The sequence below is a fragment of the Podarcis muralis genome, chromosome 6 (assembly GCF_964188315.1).
Source record: "Podarcis muralis chromosome 6, rPodMur119.hap1.1, whole genome shotgun sequence".
NCBI classification, from domain to species: domain Eukaryota; kingdom Metazoa; phylum Chordata; class Lepidosauria; order Squamata; family Lacertidae; genus Podarcis; species Podarcis muralis.
Genome location: NC_135660.1, coordinates 42,394,932 through 42,411,073, shown reverse-complemented (window position 1 = coordinate 42,411,073; position 16,142 = coordinate 42,394,932). Strand labels below are relative to the sequence as shown.

General features: G+C 40.8%; 1 protein-coding gene across 2 annotated transcripts in view; it reads left to right on the top strand.

Moving 5' to 3' along the window:
- LCOR (ligand dependent nuclear receptor corepressor) overlaps positions 1-9,867 on the top strand; it is a 53,499-nt gene extending 43,632 nt beyond the window's left edge. For both annotated transcript variants that reach the window (XM_028730534.2, XM_077930151.1), the window contains one exon: positions 87-9,867. In XM_028730534.2, the coding sequence (XP_028586367.2) occupies positions 87-1,056 (970 nt within the window). In that variant the 3' untranslated portion in view covers positions 1,057-9,867. The remainder of the gene's footprint in view (positions 1-86) is intronic.
- Positions 9,868-16,142: the final 6,275 nt, after the last annotated feature.

Genomic DNA, 16,142 nt, shown 5'->3' with positions numbered 1-16,142 from the left:
GTCTTCTAATAAAGGAGTGGCCCCCTCACCCATTCCTCCCTACCTGTGCAAGTCCTGCTCACATCAGTTTCCTTCCATCCAATTAGGCGACCTGGGAGACCCAGCCAGCACCATGCAGAGGGACTTCGGAGTGGTGATGGGGTGCCCCCGAGAAGTTGGCAGGATGGAACGAGGGAAGGGTCTGGCCACTCCACATCTCTCAAAGTTCCATTGGCTCGATCACTGCAGATAAGCGAAGAACTGCTGAGCAGAAACCAGCATGCTACAGCTGCCAGCCATGGGCCGACTGGGCTGCAGAATCACGGACAGCACATGATACTATCCAGGGAGGCTTCTTGGGCAAAACCACACTACGAATTCAACTTCACCCGAATGAAATTCAGGGGAAACGGTGCACTCAGCAACATCAGTGACCTTCCTTTTCTTACAGAAAATTCAGCCTTTCAAAAAATGGCACTTCAAACTAAACAGGATGGGAAAAAGGACATGAGCCATTCAACTCCTGTGGATTTAAAGATACCACAAGTTCGAGGCATGGACCTTTCATGGGAGTCCCGTTCTGGCGACCAGTATAGCTATAGCTCTTTGGTGATGGGTTCACAAACGGAGAGCGCGCTTAGTAAAAAGTTAAGGGCTATCCTTCCGAAACAAAACAGAAGGAGCTTGCTGGATCCCGGACCAGACTCCTGGGGCTCAGATGCTGAGCAATCTACCTCTGGACAGCCATATCCCACCTCTGATCAAGAGGGAGATCCTGGCTCTAAGCAACCTCGGAAGAAAAGAGGCAGATACAGACAGTACAACAGTGAGATATTGGAAGAAGCGATCTCTGTGGTGATGAGTGGGAAAATGAGCGTCTCCAAAGCTCAGAGTATTTATGGGATTCCCCATAGCACCCTGGAATATAAAGTGAAAGAGAGGCTGGGCACTTTGAAAAACCCTCCAAAGAAAAAAATGAAATTAATGCGGTCGGAGGGACAGGATGTCTCTGTAAAGCTTGAGATAGATCCCCAGGGAGAGGCAGCACAGAGTGCGAATGAGTCAAAGGATGATTAGGGATGTTGTAGAGTGCCAATTACATTATAAACTGGGTGAGCACTATGGCATTGTTCAACTCCTGCTGTATGTACCCAACTCCTCTTCAGTCACTGGGTGCAGGACATGCTCCTTTGCAGTTCAGCAAAGACTTGTGTGGACACAGGGGGAAAAGGGTGCTCTGAATGTTGCATATTTGTAAATTTTCTGGCCCGGAATGGCTTAGAGCCCTCTTTTGTGTTTTTGTTTTGTTTTGTTGTTGGGGGATATATTTTTTTGGCCTTTTGCATGTTTCTCTAATATTCTATAGAGAATTGAGTTACCTCACAAAGAATGCAGACATGGAAGTGGACTGTTTGCCTCTTGAGCCTGCATGGACTTTCAGTTATTTTATTGGGTTTGCTTTCTTCATATGGCCTTTTTAAAAAAATCACTTTCTTGAGCTCTAGTACCAGACTTGTGAAACAAAAACTGGATAATTGCTTATAATTAGGCTTTCACAGTTTTTTTCTTCTTCAATCCAGTTGGCTTGAAAGAGAGTTTAACCTTTTTAAATATGGCTAGTCATTTTGAATTCAGTGATTAGTGATTGGATTCCTAGTCAATTGGGTCTAATCGGAGCCATTTTGTTTTAAATTCAACTCCTCCTTTACTATTTGCAATCTGCTTAGTGCTCACCCGGCGGGGCGGGTGGGAGTGGGATGGGGGAACTTTACATACACTACCTTCAGAATGCTTTGGTTCATTCCTTTGGAACACTACCTTCACTGTAATTGTGTTTGTTCTTTTGCAAAGGCGAGAGAGTTCAGCTTGCCTGCTTGAGGATGTAGCCTTATCTCAACACTCCATTCAGGAGCATCAGGGTACATTGAATGATATACTAGGGTATTCCTCACTTTAACAAAATAATGGCTTTTTTGTGACCTACGTGCTTTTTAACAGACTGGATTCTGAGTTTGCTAAACTGTGCGTTTCCAACATCTCGTTTAAAGAACTCTCTTCTGGGAGTCAGGAATACATATAACAGCTTACTGTAATCTTGGGCAAAAAACAAACAAAAATCCTCATCAAACCAACTGATCTCTAAACATACAACCTCAATAGTCTGCCTAAATAGTCATGTAAATGAAGGATCTATGTTAATGTTCAGGGAAGAAATTTTTACAAATTTTAATAAAACCCATTATCAGATCACTCTGGTCTGACTTAGGCTGAGCATCTTATCTAGTTGTAACACTGTCAGGGTTGAACACCCAATGGGTGTTTCCTTTTTAAATACTACAGTTGCCAGTAGCAGGAAATGTGCTTGCATATCCTGAATTTCTGTTTTTATTTCATCCACTATTGATTTTAATAGGGGACTAGCACACACTCGCATAGGCAGATCACCACTAGCACTCCTAAATCCACAGTTCAGTCTTGTTAGTTGCAGAGGCATCTGAACATTCTTACATGTTAAGCTTTAAATAAAGCTTTCTGGACTTGCAGCTTCACTGAATCAGACTTAATGGTTCTTTGGGTAGAGAAACAATTTAATCTTAGCTGTGCAAAAGATTGGTAAGACTCCACTCTACTGCTTTGCACAACCAAAAGAGGCAATGGAATTTGTATGTGAGACATCATTTGAGCACTGTTCTTAATTAGTTATCCTGTGTTAATGACTGAAAGTGGATGCTAAGATTCATAGGAAGAAGGCCTAGATAGCCCCAGGGCTGCTGCTTGAATTTGGGGGCAATTAATTGAGTTGGCCTTCTTGATTGGTTGATTGCTTCCCAGTAACCCACTGTATTCAAAGGTTAGGCACACCATTGCTGTCGTGTTAAATATGCACTTCTCATTCTTGAGAGAGACTGGGCTTTTGGCCCAGATATGCTTTGTACTACTGTTCTTAGACTTTTCTTTTTGTTTTGGTAGCTTAATGTGTTTCCATACTCAAAAGCAGAGTTCCTTTAGCTATCTAGGTGTCATCTCAGTACAGAAACCTGTTTGAAGCTCCATAGTGGTGTAGAAACTCTGCAATATACTCCAGTTTTTCTGGAAATTGCAATAAAAATGCACTGTTTTAAATTTGTGGTTTCATCTGCTATTGAAAGTGTGGGAGAAGATTTGCTGCAAGCTAGAAGTGTAACACTTGCATAGAGTTTTACTGTCAGAGGTTTAACCTTTTGTGGCTGTTTTTATTTAAGTGATGTATGAGTTGAGTTCCGTAAAACCTTGTCATAGTGTATGTGGAGTGCTCATTTTACTTACCTAAATATTTTCTATGTGTATCATTAAGTGGATGACAATCGTGCAGCAGAAAAATGGTGTGCCTACCCTTTAATGCTGCAGTTTAGAAAGAGAACTACTTGTACGTCATTTCAGACCATAGGTTGAGAACTGTAAATAGATAGTGATAGTTGCGTATTCTTATTGCTTTGGTTAGAAAATGAATTAAACAACCAAACACTTAATTTTCTCAGATTAAAGTCCTGGGACCTGACGATTGTAAGATTCCTATCTGCAAAGCTTTGAAATATAACACTTAATATCTGTGATCACTTCCTATTCAGGTAAAAAAAAAATCCCAGAAGCTTTGGAACAACCATATTTCCTCAAAAGGTCTCTGCTTAAAAAAAAAGAAAAGGAAAAAGTAGGTTATTTTTAAAGCACTAATTGCATTACTTTTGTAATTGCAATATAAAATAGCCATTATTGTTTTGTGAAGCATGGTTGAAATTAGTTAGTTGTCCCTTTCTAAAATTTCAGAAGCCTCTCAAAAATAAACAAAAAGCTGCTGAATATTCAAAAGATATAAATATATCTATATTTTACCTTATTGTAGGTTTTGTAAACTTAGTCTGTAATATTCAGGTGCACCTTTTTAATGTTTAACTTTTGTTTAAGACTTCATCTCACCTGTTTTTGCCCAGGTGGCTCATCCTGTGACTGTATCTCACTCTAGATCCTAAGTGATTCACTGAAGTAAGACTGCTCTGACAGATGCCTTTGGTGCAGCTTTGAGTAGCATTTGGGAGCATCTTTCCTGTTAGGAAAAAATGGAATCAGTGTTTATCCATTAGCATGCTTAATTTTCTGCTGAACAGAAGTTTGCATGGCCAAAATCCTCAACTGACCATAGTTTGATGTGGGAAGATGTGGTTCGCTGCTGTCTTTGTAAGAGAAGCCTTGTTTTCTCCTGTTTTCCAGTAAATGGATGCTCATGTATCTTGCGCAAGACATAGGGCTTAGCTTAGGCCTTGTTTTCCCTGTCGTTTTTGAGAGCATATTAAGGGGACAAGCCAAGTGCAATGCTCCAGAAATGGTGAAGTCTTTGGGAGGAAGAACTGGACATTTTGATCACATGTGTGTTAGATCCAGAACCAAAATTTGGTGGAATTATTGTGTATCTGTTGACGGTGTCATGTGCACCTGGATGACAGAATGAAACTGTGAACAGTATTTGTGGCAGCCTCTGCTTATACAGACCAGGTATCATGAAGGATAGGTTCTCCCTCTACTCCCAGCCTAGAAGACTAATGTTAGAGTGTGTTTGTGTAACGTTTAAAATCAAGTTCACTATTGTACTGGAATTTAGATGTTGCTTGGTGACCTTTTGCTACAGCAGGTTATACAGATGAGTAAGGCTTAGTGTTGTAGGGGTACAAGTGTGGAGTTAATTATTGTGCAGTTCTGTGGAGCGAGCCCAGTGTGTAGAAAATGTATCAGTTTTTACTTGGATCTGTAAAATATAAAAGCTCTTTCCTGGCGATCTGATACACTATTACCTCTGTCAGCCATTCTAGAACCTCATTTCTGTGCCCCAGGCCTTTTTGTTTTCACTACAGCTATAAAGAATGGAAGTTGTAGGGTTTGGACTGTTGCCCTTACTTTATATATAGATATATATATATATAATCTCCAAACTCCTGAGTTTATTAAAAGAATTGAAAGATAACTCCTCCAGGGGCACGAAGATCCTCTTCTTGCATTAGCCAAATGCCCCAAGAATATGCCCTTGCTTCTGTATGGCCCTAGGACTGCTCCATACTGCCTGCTGCTCTGCCTCCAAAGGAAAGGCCTAGTCTGAATGTTTTCTTAAATATTTTCTAATGCAAATCTGGAATAAATTTTCATTATCCTTTAAGAATGAGATGTACCTTATAAACATGGTCGTAGTTCAGGTCTGCTTTGTTTCCTGTGGCTTATCCCAAAGCATATTGACAAATGATGAGGCAGTTTGAACTATGATCTCAGATGACACCATGATTGCTCAGAAACTGTCAGGAATTATTTATGCATTTTTTTTTAAAAAAAAATTGTTTCCCCATGAAAACCTCCACACATTGGCTGTATTTGTGATCTCATTGACATCATGCTATTGATGTCTCATGGTAAGCTCCTTAGCAAGCCAAAAAAATGGAAAGGGAGTCAAATTTCATTGTGGTGTTGACAGGGAAAAGCAGATTCCACCCTCCATGTATAATAAATTTAGGATGAAATCTTCCTAAAGTCTCTGAGTGTCTCAGAGGTGATAAAGAGGATAAAGGCATGGCACCTGAGTGGGTTGGGGAAGCATTCCTAGCATCCCCCTTTCTTATCCAAAAGCACTTTGCTAGAACTCTAAAACAGAAGCTTTTAAAAGTCTAGCTTTCAGCCCCATAGTGGGATGGTTCACATATTAGCCAAGGCTGCTTGAAGGACTTGGGCAGTCTTGAAAAGATAAACTTGACATAAAAATAATTTTTTTCATATGTTTTCAGGCAAAAAAATAGGTGCTTCTAGGAAGTTATAGGGTGTCCATTCTTTGTGGATCAGGCATCTTTTGCTTTTCTCCCTCGCAGTTTCAGAAATGTAATTAAAAAAATCAACTTCCCTGCTGTCTGCAAATTACACATTTTGCAGTTGGCTTTTATAACACATGGGTGTCTAATGGCTTTCATAGTTGAATTTTAAAACACTGTGATTTAGCACCATTTAAACAAGTCTAGTCTCCTTCTAAATTCGCATGTTCTCTCCTTCTCTCCACACTTTCTACAGAAGGAGCTCAGAAACATTTGCTTTTGGTTTTAGTTAACTGTGGTATGTTTCATTCAAGCTAGGGTTTGTGGTTCAACACAGACTGGTTAGTTTAAAAATAAGCCACTTTCAAACCATGAGTTAAGCACCTGGCTTCGTGACGTTAGCCAAAGTTAGTGTTAGACAACAATCCCCAGTTAGGATGAAGCGGCACACCGTACTTAACTAAAAGCAAACCAAAGCTTTTAAATTCTTCCCTGCTGTGCAGCAGGAATGAGGAGAGGAAATACATGAGCCCGGCAGGAGGCGAGGCTCATTCGCATAATACTGAACCATAGTTTAACATTATGCCCAAATGTGGTCATTATATCTGTGCTTTCCAAGTTTTTTTGATAAGTGAACAGTTTGTTAAATTGTCGTGATATATACCAGGGTTGGCCAAATCTGGGCAGTTCAAGATTGTGAACAGAAAATCACTGATGGAGAATTTGGTGTACTAGAGATAGAGATTTTCTGTTCACTCCTTCCATCAAAAGCTTGCAGCTTCGCATTAGGTCCAAAGGAGACAAAGAGAAGAAAGCAGTTGTAGATATTTGGGCCTCTGACATCGTGGGCTGATAGGCAGAAGGAAGGAGCTGCAGACTGACCAGGGTCTGGGCCTGATCTAGGGCTTGGAAGAGAGGGAAGGATTTTGCATCTTTTGGCCCTTTAGCCTTATGGAGTTCTCAAATGTAGAACTTGGCAACTTCCTTGGAAATACACCATAGAATATCTAGTCATAAACTGAAATTTTGCAAGTGAGCAAGCTTTTGTTGAAGTCTAAAATTATGCAGATGTAGTTTAATTGGATGTAACAAGTATTGTAATGTTACTTTTTGCAAATTTGTGGATGAATCTATGTAGGCACCTAAAATAATCCACAGATGCACTCAAAATTCCAGAGAAATATAAACTCAAGTTGTTGGCCACTGCAGCATCTTTCTGACAGATATCTAGATTTGATTTAGTCAGTTTGTATAAGTCAGTAATATTTTCAAGCCTGCAAAATTACCTGCAATTAGGTAATGGCCTGAAAACATTCATTATAAAATTCTCAAATTATTAACCTGATTGCACAATCCGTTTTTATTAATACAAAGTTTTTTTAAAAAAAGATCCTTGGAAGATTAGATGTTCCATCTCTTTATACAATAAATACATTGCGTCTTTGGTCGCTAGTTTATAAAAATCTGACTTAAGTATTTCCTCTCCCACTCTAAAATTGTGGACATGCCACTTCAGCCTCTAATGTACCTCACATTTGGTGCTACACTCATCAGACCTTTACAGACTTGATAGAAAGATAGATAGACCATTAAAGCACTTGTCTGACCTGTTGTTGTTTTTTTTAAAAAAAGACAGAAAAGGGACCTTTCAGCACTTTTACTGTTACAACTAGAGTCTTAATTTATCTGGTCTTCAGAGTCTAAGGTACTGTAAAAGTTTCAGTCCAGGAATTTTATAATGTTCAGGCAGCTTCTGGGTGTACTCGCATGATATTTTAATTAAACATTTCAGTAGACCATTTCAGGGCTTTAAGGTTTGGGATCTAAATGGGGGAGGCTAGGTAAAGTTTCCCAAATGAAGAATAGTTTTAGACCATTGTGTAGTGCTCAGTTTGAAAGTATATCACTAGGAAAATGGGTAGGGATTCTCTCTCCCTTTTGTCTTCAGGGAATGAGCAGTATTTAGAATCTTTGGCTGAAATTCAAGCCTTTTTACCATGTAAATTTTTAATATAAATTCACTGACATGCTTTTTACATCAGAGGACTGAAAATGGATCTTAATGTTTAAGTTGTCGAATGGTATATTTCTTAAATGAAGGGGGAAATTAAAAAAAAAACTAACTAGATTAGCATACCAGCATTAGTGATCTTAAGGGATTTTAGTATGTAATAGGAAAGTCTTTGATTAAAAATCTAATCTTGAATTGCTAGTCTGTAACTAGGTGCATTCTACATTAGCAGGTGAAACTTCTTTACTTGTCGAGAGAGGGTAGATGGCGGCTGTCATATGCCCTAGCATCAGAAAAACCGATTACAGACTGCAGCCTCTCAGAGTCCCATTGGGTGGTTATATCCATGGGATTTTTGCTTACAGCAGCTTACTGCTGCTTAAACATGTATAAATATGTTTTGAGTGTTTGCTCATAACTCTTTCTAACCTCCACTTGTTAAATTGTCAAATGTTGGTATTTTATCAGTCCGCAGTGTAAGTTATAAACTAACGTGCTTAGGATTCCAGCTTGTACACACACTGTTTGAAAACCCTCAGGGACAGTTTACACACTACCCTCACTCAATTCAGGTACTTGTACACTATTCTTAAACCTAGCAGTGACTTGTATTTTGTTTTTGCTTTTCTTTTGATGTGCTAATAGCATATCCTTGATGAATGTCAACTTAAACTCAGTTCAGGTATCCAGGTATAACTCAGCCAAACGGATTTTAAAGCTGCATATTACTCTCCAGCACGCAGTGCCTCAGACACGTAGTGGCATTCTGTATATTCAGTTATTACTACTGAGCAAGATCGCATGGGGGTTCCTGATAATTATGTATTGTAAGAAATTTCTATATATAGTATGTGTATTATGTTATATACATATATATTATATATGTAATCTTAAACGTATATATTTAAAAATGCCACTACCAAGCCAGCACAGCTAATGTCAAATACATTCCTGGCTGTCCCTGTAAATGGAACAGGGGCAGCTTCTCAGTACGGCTGTGGTTTCTCCTTCATCCCAGGTACTTCTAAACTTGAGCCCTGGCCCTTGGGTGTCTGACCTCTACATTCTAGTTATGCAATGTCTCTAGGAATTCTGTGCACTGGCCACTGTGATGGAAGCCAATGGGCCAGATGGGCTTGAGTTTATTAGTAACCCTTCTGCCAAAGTTGGTGTTTTATGGCAAGAGTGTAAAACTTTCAAATAATCAGCAGCAGCACATAGATTGTGGGAGCACATGATCGCGCCTACCTTTATGCTCCTTGTCGGGCGTGTCACCTCTTGTGCCGCGCACTAATTGTGAGTGTGTTGGCATTTCACGCCTGTAGTGGTGGGTCTGTTTGCTGAGCATGTGTGTAACACATTAAAATAAAGCCTGCTGCTCGCACCAGCATTAATTTCACCGTAACTGTGCGTCAGCAATGCCTCTGCTTTATTATTTGATGCTTTACACCTTAGAAAGTTCTATTTATGTAGAGTATGGAAAAATGGCATTTTTCACAGACCTCTAAAAGTACAAGTGTCATGGAAAAATAAAGCAGGAACCCCCTTTTTAATCTATGGACCTCATTTCAATATACTGTTTACAGTTTGACGGAATTGTATAATTTAATATTTCTCTTGTACTGTAGTTTGTATTTATTTACAGATTTTTTTTGTACTGTGTGATTTGAACTTTTTTGTTCCTTGCTATGATCAACATTTTATGTAGTAGAGCACTTATGATCACAAATTAAGGTTTTGGTTTGATTGCACTACATTTAATTTTTAATGCAGTTCTGATTTTTTGACTGGACTAAATAAGCTGTGTCTTAATGTATGTGATAAGTACTTATAAATTTTTAATTCACGTGGTCCACTTTTTTTTTTTTTTTGCATTGTATGTCAAAAGCGCTGATTCTCTCGTTGTGCATGTGTAAGGGTTTAACAGCCCTGTTGTATTCTTTGGCCATGTCATTTTGAAAACACATTCCCAGCTGTAACGTGTATGGTAGTTTTCACTGGATGCTAGACTTTTCAGAACCACTATTCTTCTAATAAATTTTGTTGTGAAAACTTGAATGGTTGAAAGCCCTGGTTTCTAAAGTGTCTTTTTAAAATATCTATGGTTCTGTTTCCTTGTGATGCTTTCTTTCAGTGGAGTACCAGGGTGGGTTGATATATGTTTATATATACAAATAAAGCTGTGTTTTGTATTTGAGTAGCAGAGCAGATGCTCATGAATGTAAAAATGTACTCTTGTCATGCAGTAACTACCTCTCAGCCACATTTTCAGTTCCCTTCTTTGGCCACCTTTTAATGATTAGCTGATGTGTAGGTTTATTATCTAGCAACATAGCACTATCCAATGACATACTCCGCTATTATGGTTTTGATTCATCTAAACTGTTATTGTATCAGTTTTAGTAGTTGAGTTAACTTTTTACATGAATTGATTAAATTGAATTGTTTTATCTTTTTTATTCTTAGCTCTTTTGAAGCTCCTATATAGAACTGGGATGCAAGATTTAAAAATAAATTGTACCAAATGAGGAAATGTCTTTTACCTTTCACTTCCTTGTGGTTCTTCCGAATGCTCTTTTCAGTGTAGTGAGGTATTATTACTAGATACAGTATGTTTTCATTTTATTCGAGGTATGCTAAATCTCAGGCCAGCCACATGGGAGCATGTTCAGAAGAAATTAACACCATATGAAAATAATGTGTGAACTTGTGTTTGCTACATTCTCTCAAAAATGAATATCTGAATCTAACCACAGACACTGTGAAATATTGTAATTGTAATTGCTAAGAGCCTTTAATTTATATGGGCAAGACAAAAGTCTTGAGCAACACAGTACATGTCTGGATAAAAAGTTAATCCCTTTTGCATATGGCTTACGTGTAGCACAATGCTGCCACTAGGCATTGATTTGAAATCAGTGTTATAGGGCCTTTCTACATAGTCTGGTCTCCCCCAAGTCAGTCAAAGAAGTAGATCTATGGTTTTCGGCGGCTGCTGGTTAGAAGGCCTGTACTTCTAATGATGCCTGTACTTTTTATAAACAACCTTTCCACCATCCTATATTTCACTCACAATGATTCATTTACAGCACTTTCCTTCTAATCTCATATTCCTATTAATATGCACTCTTAACTACCTCAGCTGTGTAGTTTGCTGAGTTCTCAAGTCATTACATATGTGCAAGTTTTTGGGATCCTCCTTTGTCACACACTTTCCATCAGCAACAAACACTACCAAGGGCAAGGCTATGTGGACCAAAAGAGGCTTCATTTTCAACAACTCTCTTTAAATTCTATGGGCCATCATAAGTGGACTTTTAATTGACTAGTCCATTGTGAGAGGAGGGGAATTGCTTCCTCTGAGAAACTAAGGCTGCAGTCCTAAGATTACTCCCTGAGAGTCAGCCCTGTTGAATTCAATAGGACCTACTCCTGATTAGACATGGTCAGTCGTACACTGTTATAGGGTCAAAAAGACTTGCCTCTGCCGGGTATCACATTTTCCATAGTGTGGCTGCATAGAGGCATAATGTTTCTGCACAATAATATTACTTATCCCAGCTTCCTACAGTTTCTTCTGTCTGTCCCTAATAGACACTTTGCAAATTATGAATTACTTGCAGAATGTTCATCATTATAGTGTGTTCTCTTGTACGTAGGCAGCAGCTGTATATTGCAACCCAGTGTCACCCACAATTCTGTATCAGTAGACACTAGGTTATTATTGTCAGGGGTGAAAGGTTTTGCCTGCACTGCAAAGCTGGCTAGAAGTCTTAATGTTTTATTTCCCTCCTTCTCAATGAACATCCAATATTTACTTATATAGGAGAAATTAAAGGGAACTACTTGGGGCCCAATAGTGGCATGAGAGCTAAGCCTGCTGTTGCATATCTATTCTTGATGGTGTTCCAGACTGTAGACCATTTAGTTTGTCTCACAAAATACAATGAAAGTCTTTTGAGAACTAAAGCTACCCCTCCTTCCCTTTGCCTGTCCCCATCCAGAGTTTTGTTCTCAATGTGACATTAGAATGCCACAGAATCTTGGGAATTGTGGTTTATATATAGGTGTTAAAGATCTGTCAAGTTGGAGTACAGTTCTTTCGCCGATATATTCCCCATATGCATTTACTACACACAGTCCTTTACTAATTCACCTCTCTCTCAAACCTTCGGTCTGTCCTTCGGTCTGTAACTAAACATGGTGGCACCCCATGAATTATTATTTTTTTTTGGGGGGGGGGAGTAAGGACATTCTTCCTTTTACCTAAACATGGCACTTAACACCTTGAAGCATAGTATTCTTTTCTTCCCTTCCCAAACTTTGTTTTAGGAGAGGGATTGGAAACCTATTGATTCCTCTCCCACAGCCTTAGACTCTTTTCAGGAGGGTTGTCTGGGCAGGTTGTTTCCCAGATGCACAAGAACAAATGCACAAGAACTGGCAACAGCTCTACCTCTCAACTAAATAACATGGGGGGCACTTGCTTCCTGGGAAGTTCTGACCAATTAGTGTTCAAGTAAACTGACCTACTTTGGCAACAATCCATGCTCTCAATTGCTGGATGAAATTCTGATCTTCTACCCATCTTTACTGCAGGAATAGTCTGAATTTTGGAAGCAAAAATATGCCAGTATGTGCCTTTGTATACACATCTGGGGAATGCCAGGCTTTCCATGCATCCATATAGGTAAAAGCTACTACAGTACAATTAAAGCCTTGGTGGGCCAGGTGTAATTAATTATCTATACACTGTATTTTAGCTAAGTAATCCATACTAGGAATAGGCAAATTTGTCTTTAACTTCTGTTGACAGAGAGACTGACTCAATCCATGGAAGGGTTTTGATTCAGCAGAGGGATCCTGCTGGTGGATGGGATGAACCAACTTTGCAGATTTCTCCATCACCTGGAGCTCCCAGTACCACTTCCCATGTTGTTCTGGAGTACCCACCAATACTCCAGCAGAGTGTAGGCAGTGGCACTGGGGGCTGCAGAGGGAGAGGGAACCTGCAGAAGTTACTCTGCTAGAGAAAGTGTTCTCTGATGTGGGACTCTGCTCAGAGGATGTGCATGTCAACAGGAGTGAAGTCTGGATTCATCCCTGTGTTAATTAGGCTGTTTTCTTTCAAGCTTATCGAATCGGCAGTGAACCTAGTTAGGAAGTGCGACTGAACCAAGAGATGTGGTGTACAATTCATCCTTTCTGTTTTGGTCAGTATAAGCAAGAAACATGTTTGCCTGCACAAACATTCTCCAACGTCCTTGGATCACCAAACAATTCATTGATTTTTTAAAATTATTATTTGCAAATCAAATGGGATTTTGGAAAAAAAAATATCTTTGCCCAGTGGATTTCTGTTTCAATGACAACCTTCCAGTCCTTTCAATGTGGCAGCCCTCACGATAGGTTTAGCTGGAGGCGCTGACGGTAGCAGCCTGAATCTAAACACCTTTACTGGGAAGGAAGTCTGACTGAGTTTAGTGGGATTTCACTTCCCAATATGTGTGCTGTTATTAGTGAGTCATGCGTGGGAGCAGTTGGTGCTGCCGGCTGCAGAACAAGCAGAGGAGCCATTTTCTTTAGTGATTCATATGCCACATAGGCTGAAGATTTGATGTTAGTATTAATAACTAGCCTGACAGCAGGCCTAGTCCTACCTATGCCTGAAATGCCTGTATACGAGCCCAAATAATGTGATTTTGTTAAAAATGCTTATAGCTACTTATTTCTGCGTAACAAGAGTAACTGGCAGCACTTCATTCTGTTCACTGTATTGCTAAGCTCTGTGTTTGCCTGTAGACTCCAGATATTTGATTCAACTAATTGGAAATATTTTAAGACCCAACAACAGCTCATTTCACTAGCAAAGCTTCCTGTGCTGTGGGTGAGAAGAGGGGGAAGAGCAATACAGGCAGTAGAAAATTCAGGTGGCTATTATTTCAGGTAGCAAAAAACAACTTCTATGCTCCCCCCCCCACCCTTCCATCTGCTGCAAGGAGCATAATTTGCATTCAATTCATCGCACAGCAGTAGAGAAACTCTATATACTTCTTTCAACATAACATAATACAGGTGGTAAGTCAAGGCTGGATTTCCCTTCCTCACTGCCCTGTCAACTGAGGAGGGAGGGCTCTGCATGATTTTCATGCCATGCTGTTACCTTTGGCTAAGGCACCTTGCTGTGACTTTTCCCTTTTATTATAACTTTGTCTTTAATCCTTTAGTTTTACTCACATGCACACACACACACACACACACAATCCTTTTGAAATAGCATTGTGAGGTTTCAGGCATGTAAATAAACCTTAACATCAAATTTACTCAGCAACACAACACTGAAAACGGTGCTAATTTCCAAGCTGAGATTTGAATAGTGCATTTTTCTCTGAGAGAATTCAGTCAACTCTAGCATAGTCCCAGTACAGTGGTGCCTTGCAAGACGAAAAGAATCCATTCTGCGATTCTTTTCGTCTAGCGGTTTTTTCGTCTTGCGAAGCAAGACCATTAGCGGCTAAGGGGATTAGCGCTATTAGCGATTTAGCGGCTTAGCGGCTATTAAAGGCTTAGCGGCTAAGCTGTTAAAAGGCTATTAACGGCTTAGCGGCTTTGAAAAAGGGGGGGGGAAGCGGGGGAAAAGGGCGAAGCAAACCCATAGGGAAATTCGTCTTGCGAAGCGCCTCCGAAACGGAAAACCCTTTCGTCTAGCAGGTTTTTCGTCTTGCGAGGCATTCGTCTTGCGGGGCACCACTGTAATAAGGATTCCATTAGCCCCTATTGGCACTGGTTTCAATTTGTGAAAGAAAGCAGAACTCTGTCCTGTTTGGTTCTGCTGCAGTCATGTCTACTGGTACTCTCATGGATGGATGGATGGATTCTTGCACTTCATCTAAGGTCCCAGGGTGAGTTAAAACATTTAAAACATATTAAAAACGGTTTAAGACAACTTAAAATGACAAAATAAGGTCCATCTTAAGATATACACCTCAAGTGTCAAAGGTCAGGGTAAAGAGGTGCCAGACACACCTCTGTGGGGAAGAAGTACTTAGGGGCCACCACAGAGAAGGTCCTCTCTGAGGCTGCTACACTGCCCACAAGTTGCTGCACCTGAGACGGTTTATAGCAGGGGTCAGCAAACTTTTTCAGCAGGGGGCCAGTCCACTGTCCCTCAGACTTTGTGGGGGGCCAGACTATATTTTTTTTGGGAGGGGGGAATGATGCAAGAGCACCACGAGCCCCGGTGGCTGCTTACTTGTGTCTTGTGAGCGGCAGGGGCTGGCAGCGACGGGGGGACGATGAGCAGCGCGCCAAAGGGCTCCAGAGAGGGGCTGCTTAAAATGGTGGCCGCTCAAGCGCTGCTGCTGCTGGCACCAACAAAGCCCAACCCCCTTTCTCCTCTAGGCAGGGTGGGGAGAAGCCGGGAGGAGGGAGGGAGGAGGCGCTGCCGGCGCCGCCGTGTGAGGGAGAGGGAAAGAACACACGTGCTGGCAATCCACGCGGTGATTCCCAGACCATCCGCAGGCCGGATCCAGAAGGCAGTTGGGCCTGATCTGGCCCGCAGGCTTTAGTTGGCCTACCCATGGTCTATAGGGAATGAGGCAGTCTTTCAGAAAATTGGGGCCTGTGTCGTTTACAGTTTTAAACACTAACATGAACACATTGAATTGGGCCCAGAAATGAACTGGCAACCATGGTAGTGGTCTTAAGATCCTATTCTATGCAGAAGTAAGTAGATACTGGTGTTGGGGGGGGGGGCTGTGGCTGTGTGTGTACAGTACAGGCAGCCCCCATTTACACACGTTCAATATGTGCACGACTGAGCATTGCGGCACACCCAGTAGTGACCCAGAAACACATATTTTTGCCACTTTGTCACCCCCTCAGTGATGACACTCAGGGCGGCCCACACCCACTGCACCCCCTTCCTGTGCCACTGCACTGATGGTGCCTTTTGTCTAGTGTGGGTAGCCTTAATCATGAGAAATAACTCAAGGCATTTGTAGGTGTCCTCAACTTTTATTTGTCAAAGAGCACATTTGGAAATTGAATAAACTGTTGTAGCCACTATAAAGTGCCAGTTTCACACAAGAAAAAACTGGAGATGCTGTGAACCCCCCTCCCAAAAACACAGACATACAGTGGTGCCCTGCAAGACGAATGCCTCGCAAGACGAAAAACTCGCTAGACGAAAGGGTTTTCCGTTTTTTGAGTCGTTCTGCAAGACGAATTTCCCTATGGGCTTGCTTCGCAAGACGAAACGTCTTGTGAGTTCTTGTGAGTTTGTTTCCTTTTTCTTAAAGCCGCTAAGCCGTTAATAGCCGCTAAGCTGCTAA